General features: G+C 42.5%; 1 protein-coding gene across 3 annotated transcripts in view; it reads left to right on the forward strand.

Moving 5' to 3' along the window:
* Nucleotides 1–8559, forward strand: part of FAM81A (family with sequence similarity 81, member A) — an 86318-nt gene that overhangs the window by 40540 nt on the left and 37219 nt on the right. For all 3 annotated transcript variants that reach the window (XM_010836833.1, XM_010836831.1, XM_010836832.1), the window contains one exon: nucleotides 6203–6321. In XM_010836833.1, coding sequence (XP_010835135.1) covers nucleotides 6203–6321 — 119 coding nt within the window. The remainder of the gene's footprint in view (nucleotides 1–6202; nucleotides 6322–8559) is intronic.

Genomic DNA, 8559 nt, shown 5'->3' on the forward strand with positions numbered 1-8559 from the left:
ACGGTGATTTAGGAGTCAGAGAGAGAAGGCCAGTCTCCCTGGGCTCGTGCACCCTGTGATTGAGCTGGTCTTCTGCCCTCACAGGCTAGGCAGGCTTCAGAGAGGAGGGTGCAGAGATGCTTCCTCCTGGCTCCTCACCTGGATGCTGGCTCTGTGAGGTCACTGGCTGCACCTCCAGCTCTTCAGCTTCTTCCACCATACTCTTCCACTAATCTTACTCCAGTGAGCAGAGAACAAGAAGAGATGTCACACCTAAGGTGGCCCAGCAGCGAAAGGGAGGAAGAATAAGCACAGCTGTTAGAACAGACCTAAATGAAGTAGGAGACAGGTGGACCTTGAGTGAAAAATAATTAGGGCATGTTATGGACTGAATGTTTGTGGCCCCCAACCCCGCCCCTACCAAATTCATGTCTGAAGCTCTAACCTCAGTGTGATGGTATTTAGAGGTGGGGCCTTTGAGCAGTAAGTAGGTTTAAGATGAGATCATGAGTGTGGGGCCCTTATGGGATTAGTGCTCTTATAAGAAGAGGTAGAGCTCCTTTTTTCTGGCATGTGAGGACCCATTGAGAAGGTAAATGTCAGGAAGCCAGGAAGAGAGCCCTCATAGTACATGCTGGCACCCAGATCTCAGACTTCTAGCCTTCAGAACTGCAAAAAAAAAAAAAAAATATTGTTTATTTATAATAGTCTGTTTATTATTTATAAGGTGTTTTGTTATAATAGCCTCAACTGAGTAATAAGACAGAGATTAAGGAGATCTGAATACAACATAAAATTTCTTCCTTGAACTTAAATTTGTAAAAGTCAGTAGAGACACAGATGATTGCTTTTATGAATTGAGTCAGTTGCCTATGAGGGAAAGTAGATGAAGTGCTGAAAAATCAGTGCCAGACACAAGGAGAGGAAAATCATGAGGGGGAAGATACAAGACTTGGAGGGCAGATCCAGGACAGCCAGCATGTGAATAATAGGAACTGCAGAATGAGACAAAAAGCAGAGGGAGAAAAAAAAACAATAATAGAAGAAGAATGTTTACCCAAGTTGAAGGTAAATCTGAGACTACAAACTGAAATGTTCAATGAGTTCTAGGTAGAAATCAATTTTTTTAAAAATCCACAGTATTTTTCCTGATAAAAATCCTCAACTCTGAAGATGAAAAACAAGCATCTAGGCATAAGGAGGGAGAAGGCAATGGCATCCCACTCCAGTACTCTTAACTGGAAAATCCCATGGATGGAGGAGCCTGGTGGGCTGCAGTCCATGGGGTCGCTAAGAGTCGGACACGACTGAGCGACTTCAATTTTACTTTTCACTTTCACTTTTCACTTTCATGCATTGGAGAAGGAAATGGCAACCCACTGTTCTTGCCTGGAGAATCCCAGGGATGGCGGAGCCTGTTGGGCTGCCGTCTATGGGGTCGCACAGAGTCGGACACGACTGAAGCGACTTCGCAGCAGCAGCAGGCATAAGGAGGCAAGGTACTTTTAGGGGAAGAAGCATCAGACTGCCTGTCAGCTTCACAGTTCACCAGGAGGAAAGGCATTTATGCCAAGAATTTCATACCCTTTCAGTTTATCACCCATCCTTCACCAGGAGGGAGGAAGAGAACAGACACAGCAGGGATCCAGAGGGTCTTTCATCCAAGTGTCTGGTCTAAGGAAAATGCTGGAGAAAGGACTCTAACCAAAACACAGTGATGGTGCCCAGAGATCCTAAGATGGGGGAAAGGAAAAGGAGAAACACAAAAGATAATCGGTGATCTTTAGGAAAAGACCTATCATTTCTAATGAGAACTAAATGTATACCACAGGGAACTCTACTCAATGCTCTGTGGTGTGGCCAATTCATTTTGCGGCACAGCAGGAACTAACATTGTAAAGCGACTATACTTAAAAAAAACCCCAAACCCTATCATTTTATGTAAATGGATATCAGTAAATTTAACAGAAGCCTTAAAATAAGAAAGAAGAAGAAGAAAAAAGATAATAAAGAAGGGCCATTCAAGCAAAATTCTAATTGTATCTCAACTAGAAGTACTGGGTTATTTTAGCAAAGAATGGTTGGTGTGGGGAAGAGCAAGAGGGGACAAAAGTAAAAATCCCTCCACGTAAGTCATCCTGGGTGAAGGGTGAAGGAGGGTAGGTGTGCCTTATGTGGAGGAGAGCAGTGCTGTGCAGGGAAAGAGCCGGGAGTAGGTGCAGATATGGTTATAAAGGTTGGGAAAGGTGAGCTGAGCCATTCATGGACCATCGATGGCCAGGGACGCTCCCCAGGTAACAAAGGGGAGAAAAGGTAATGCATGGTAACCTGATTAAACCAGGCAAAACAGGGGAAAGGAGAAAGGAAACAACAAAAAGCAACATAAGTTGTAAATATAAAGTGAGGTGTAACAATAAGGTCCTGCTGTATAGCACATATTCATTTAACTATATTCAATATTCTATGATAAACCATAATGGAAAAGGATATGAAAATGTATATATATATGTATTAATATGTATGTATGTATAACTGAGTCACTTTGCTGTGCAACAGAAATTAACGTAACATTGTAAATCAACTACAATAATTTTTTTTTAAAAAGTGAGATGGAGGGACTAACAAGAACAGAAAGCAGCATAATGTCATGAGTGAGAGCCCAGTCAGTGGAGCCAGGCTCCTAGTGCCAATCCCAGCTCCCTCATGTACTGACTGTGGCTTTGGGTAAGTTACTTGACCAGTTAGAGATTTCACCATCTGTGAAATGAGGGTAATAACAGTCCCTCCTTCATAGGGTATTGTGAGGATTAAACGAGTTAACATACCTATAGCATTTAGAACAATGCCTACTGTAATTAGACCAAGCAAGTGTTTGCTTTATTATTTATAAAGTCTAGTAGCAATTTTAATATTAGGTAAGATGAAGCAACATTACAAGCACTAAATCAGATTAGGAGGGTTATTATATAATGGCCATGGCCACTTTGATCTTAAATCTGTATGTGCCAAATAAAATGGCAGCTAAATGAAGTAAACGGCATTACAAATGAAAGGAGACCTTGAGGAAGACATTTTACAGTGAGAGAATTCAAGATCTAGTAGGCAAAAATAGACAAGATCTAAAGAAAGTGAATAATGAGTACTTTCTTAGTGGTCCACTGGCTAAGACTACTTCATGCTCCCAATTGCAGGGGGCCTGGGTTCCATCCCTGGTCAAGGAATCAGATCCCACATGCTGCAACAAAGACTGGGTGCAGCCAAATAAATAAAAACTCTTAGAAAAGAAAATGAGTAATGGAATCAGCAAACTCAGTCTAATATGCAATATTGAAACTTTTGTTCTTCAAATAGTTTTTTTGCATGGAACTTTTGAAAAATCAGTCATATGTGACAAAGCAAATTTTAATACGTTAAAAAATTAGGTTTACAGACCATACTTTTGATCATCAGTTCAGTTCAGTTCAGTCGCTCAGTTGTGTCCGACTCTTTGCGACCCCATGCATCGCAGCACGCCTGGCCTCCCTGTCCATCACCAACTCCCGGAGTTCACTCAGACTCATGTCCATCGAGTCCATGATGCCATCCAGCCATCTCATCCTCTGTTGTCCCCTTCTCCTCCTGCCCGCAATCCCTCCCAGCATCAGGGTCTTTTCCAATGAGTCAACTCTTTGCATGAGGTGGCCAAAGTATTGGAGTTTCAGCTTTAGCATCATTCCTTCCAAAGAAATCCCAGGGCTGATCTCCTTCAGAATGGACTGGTTGGATCTCCTTGCAGTCCAAGGGACTCTCAAGAGTCTTCTCCAACACCACACTTCAAAAGCATCAATTCTTCAGCACTCAGCTTTCTTCACAGTCCAACTCTCACATCCATACATGACCACTGGAAAAACCATAGCCTTGACTAGATGGACCTTTGTTGGCAAAGTAATGTCTCTGCTTTTGAATATGCTATCTAGCTTGGTCATAACTTTCCTTCCAAGGAGTAAGCATCTTTTAATTTCATGGCTGCAATCACCATCTGCAGTGATTTTGGAGCCCAGAAAAATAAAGTCTGACACTGTTTCCACTGTTTCCCCATCTATTTGCCATGAAGTGATGGGACCAGATGCCATGATCTTAGTTTTCTAAATGTTGAGTTTTAAGCCAACTTTTTCACTCTCCTCTTTCACCTTCATCAAGAGGCTTTTTAGTTCCTCTTTACTTTCTGCCATAAGGGTGGTGTCATCTGCATATCTGAGGTTATTGATATTTCTCCCGGTAATCTTGATTCCAGCTTGTGCTTCTTAATTAATACAATTAGAAATAAATAATAGAAGTGATGAAAAGAAAACTTGAAAATGAAGAAATCCTAAGTAATTCTAAAGATACTTAGATATCCTTAGACCAAAGAGAAGTTCAAAACTGAAATTGAAACAGTAAAAACACTTTACACCCAACCTATGCCCACAGCAAATGCTGTACTAAAGGGAGAATATCTTCATTATTAAGGAAGAAATAGTTAGAATAAAGGAATGTCGTGCTCATCTTTTAAAATTTAAAACCACAAGTTAAAAAAAAAGGTAAAGAGAATTCATAAATACTTAGGCTGACATCAGACAAATTGGAAATTTAAAAGAAGTGACTGAAAGGGGAAGGATATACTGTGAGAAGTCAAAAACATTCTCTTTGGAAAGATGGAAAGAGAGTGGTTAGTGGGGCAGGGAGTGTAGAGGAGAGAATATGGGGAGGGGAGGAGGGAAGGGAAAGAAAGGGATGAGCAAAAGAATAACGAAATGTTCAGAGAAACATCTGATACAGACTTTTGCTTTTGAGAGATCTCCTGTTCCCTAGGATTCAGGTTTTCTTGTCTGTCTGTCTCTCTTTAGTGCTTCAGTCTCAGATTCTTTGCTGGTTTGGCAGGCAACATTGCACCATGGTTAGGAGCACAGATTCTGGAGCCAGGCAGCCTGGGCCAGTCCCAGCTAGCCACTGGCTCTCCAGATGTTATCAGTTCAGCTGTTGGTGCCTCACTTCCTGGTGCAGGGATCCTGAGAGTACCTCCCTCACAATGCTGTGTGGATTTGTGCGTGTCAGCATGTAGTGTAGCCCCAGGCTCCTCCCAGGATGTGCTCAATAAACTTCAGGGGTGTCCTCTTCATCGCCATCATTCCTTTGCAGATTTCCCGGGATGGATGCTCCTTGAGGTCATGTTTTGTGCTGGGTCACTCCGTCTTTCAGCAGTTCTGCTTTCATTTAATGTCTTTTCTCTGAGATGCATTCTACCATTCCAGTATAAATATTGTTACCAAATAGGTACTAGAAAGAATCATTAGCATTTGTTGTATTTACCATGTAGTGGGCATTGTGCTTGGAGAAGGCAATGGCACCCCACTCTAGTACTCTTGCCTGGAAAATCCCGTGGATGGAGGAGCCTGGTAGGCTGCAGTCCATGGGGTCGTGAAGAGTCGGACACGACTGAGTGACTTCCCTTTCACTTTTCCCTTTCATGCATTGGAGAAGAAAATGGCAACCCACTCCAGTGTACTTGCCTGGAGAATCCCAGGGACGGGGGAGCCTGGTGGGCTGCCGTCTATGGGGTCGCACAGAGTCGGACACGACGGAAGCGACTTAGCAGCAGCAGCAGCAGCAGCAGGGATTGTGCTTAGTGCTTTATATGCATTATCTTATGTAATTTCCCATAAAGTGGCCTTAAGAGTATAGTCACCGTTACTATCAACAGATGAAGAAAAGGAAGCTCAGAAAGCTCTAGACATTTGCTCAGGATCACACAGCTAGAGGGACTGACATTTGAACCTCTTTGTCTGATGTTATTCTTCGCCCCTTTTTCTTGATTTATTACTTCTCAGATTTAGGGATTGTTTGCCTAAAACAATGACAATCAAAAAGCACACTGGAGTGGGGTAAGACCTCTGTCCCACCTTCCATGAGTCCAAGTTCCTGGTCTCAGCTTTGCCTCTGCCTACGGCGGAACCTCCATCCAGTCACCTGACATCTGAGTCTAAATGTTTTTACTGGTAAATGCAGGACCTTGGTCTGAGTGACATCTCTGAGGTCTCTTTCCAAGCCCCTGGTTCTCTGTGGATGTGTACATCAGGTGATGCTTATAAAGGAGCCTCTTCTGAAAGGAGTTAAACATTGCTATTTTTGCCAGAAGTATCAAATGCGTCTGTGGTACCTCGTGAGTTCCCGGATGACCTCGTTGGTGTTTTTGTGTGTTGCCCAGGTACTCCAGGAGCAGATCCGTGCCCGGGACAACATTAGCTACGGAACTAATTCTGCCTTAAAGACCCTGGAGATGAGGCAGCTCTCTGGCCTGGGGGATCTCCGGGGAAGAGTGGCCAGGTGGGTTGTCAGGTATTTGTATCTCTGTGTATCAAGAGTGATTTCTCATCAACTTCATTTTAATGGGGAATATATTTATGAAGCACCAAAGCAGAGTCTTTGTCTTCTCCTAGTACATTGTCTCCTTTGCCCATAAAATCTACTGGTGGAAGTTAGACCTTGTTTTGAGTAGCCCTGGTTCAACTGTACTTCTGTAGTTGGAGCTGTGTGTGTGGAAGGTGATGAGCGGAGGGCTCAGTTGACCTGTGTAATTTGCTAGATGAATGTTGTATTTATTGAGCTCAATAATACAATGTTGGAACTTATAGTTTGTATGTCTTTTTTTGGAGGGGAGCATTTTACATATCTCATTTATTAGCTAAGATGATCAGGACTAACTGATCTAAAAAATTTTTATTAATAAAGTAAATCTAACATCTATTTTTTCTTATTTTAAATTAATTTTTATTGGACTATAGTTGCTTTACAGTAGTTGGTGTGTCTTTAAAATTTCATTTTCTCCGAGGTATGGCAGAAATCAACACAATATTGTAAAGCAATTATCCTTCAATAAAAAATAAATTTTTTTAATCTTTTCATTATTCTTTTTTATTACCTTTTCTGAAAGTATCAGTCCATGGTAGATTGTACACTTGAAAAAGAGACCTTTCCTCTCGGGTCTTAGGAAGGGTGCTGTTCCAGGGACTCACTACTGAAAAAGTGCCCCATGGACCCACCAGCAGCGTCCCTGTCACCGGAGGTTTGTCAGAAATGCACAACCTCTGAAGCATTCTCGGGCCTCTTCTGCCCTCTGCTGATATTAAGAGTCAAGCATGCGTGTACATGGGAGCCGTGGAGTTAACAGGCAATTTGAATCAGCCTGCAGTGAAAGTGAGGGTGGTCTGCAGATAGTGGGAAGGGAGGAAAGGATCCAAGGTCTCTTTGCACCAGACAGGGTTTTAGAGGATATTTGTGCCAACAAAACTTGAAGGACTCTGAATATTGGGCCTGTGAATTCAGGTTTGCTGGATGACGTCGGTCTCATGGCAGAGGGCTCCCGGTTGCCACTCTCCTGAGTTCTGTCCTCATCCGGGTGAACTCCAGTCTCTGTAAGGCCCGTGGTGGCAGATGCCCCCTTGAGCGCCTTATGTCTCTCTCCGCTTGCACTGTACTTTCAGCAGTAATCACCTGCTGGTTATTCCCCGATTGGATCAGGCTCTCCTGTATCTGTGTCTTTGTGCTTGCTGTTCTTATACCTGCCCTCTCCTTTCCTGACTTCTAGTCAGCCTTTAAAGTTCAGCTTAAGTTTTACCTCCTCCAGGAAGTTTTCCCAGATCCCTTTCTCCTGAACTTACCTACCACTCTCTGTGCTGTTGAGTCTCTCTGTTGCCTTGGGGCAGAGTACTTCATCTTTTTGTAACCTCAATGCATAGAACAGTCTCTGGAAGACAGTAGATACTCAATAAATGTTTATTTGGATGAATTAAAGGTTTGGAAAATCACTGTTAACTGGACTTGAAGTTTTTTTTTTTGTGGAGATCAGCTGAAAGGAAACCCCAGCTCTGTTATACCTCTCAGAATTGGGAGGATCTAAAGAGCTTCCGAGCTACAAGGCAAGAGTAGGAACTTCAGGAGAACTCTAGAAATTTTCCTAGTCACTTGAGTTGCAGATGAAGATTGAGTGAGGTGATATATGGAAGGGGCTTAGTGTGTACATGAGATGGAGTGAATATAGAGCAGATAGGACCTGTTATTGTCTCAGGGGCAGCTGCCATGAAATTATCCTTGTAACACTGGTTCTAATTACAAAATGGAGAAATTGTTTTGAAATACTTTCAGGAATTTTACATTTTTCCTCTGCAGTTTCTTATTAACGGCTCTACCCAGCTTGTTCCTTCTCTGTAGCAAATGCTTTTACTCTGAAACAGTCAAAATAATGTGTTGTGAACACCACATATTGTTGCTTTATTTTGTGGCTCTATTCATTTTTCTTCTGGAATGCTAATGAGACTTTGATTGTTGAAACAAACTCATGTGAAATAATTCCTGGGGAAAGTTTTAACTTTCTTCCATTAATTATGTCATGGTTTTGAAAGGATATGAACTCTTTAAGTGTTAGTCTTGGATTACCAGGCTGCAACCTGGTAGGCTGCAGTCCATGGGGTCACTAAGAGTCGGACACGACTGAGCAACTTCACTTTGACTTTTCACTTTCATGCCTTGGAGAAGGAAATGGCAACCCACTCCAGTGTTCTTGCC

The sequence above is a fragment of the Bison bison genome, unplaced genomic scaffold, assembly GCF_000754665.1.
Source record: "Bison bison bison isolate TAMUID 2011002044 unplaced genomic scaffold, Bison_UMD1.0 scf7180017864066, whole genome shotgun sequence".
Taxonomy (NCBI): Eukaryota; Metazoa; Chordata; class Mammalia; order Artiodactyla; family Bovidae; genus Bison; species Bison bison.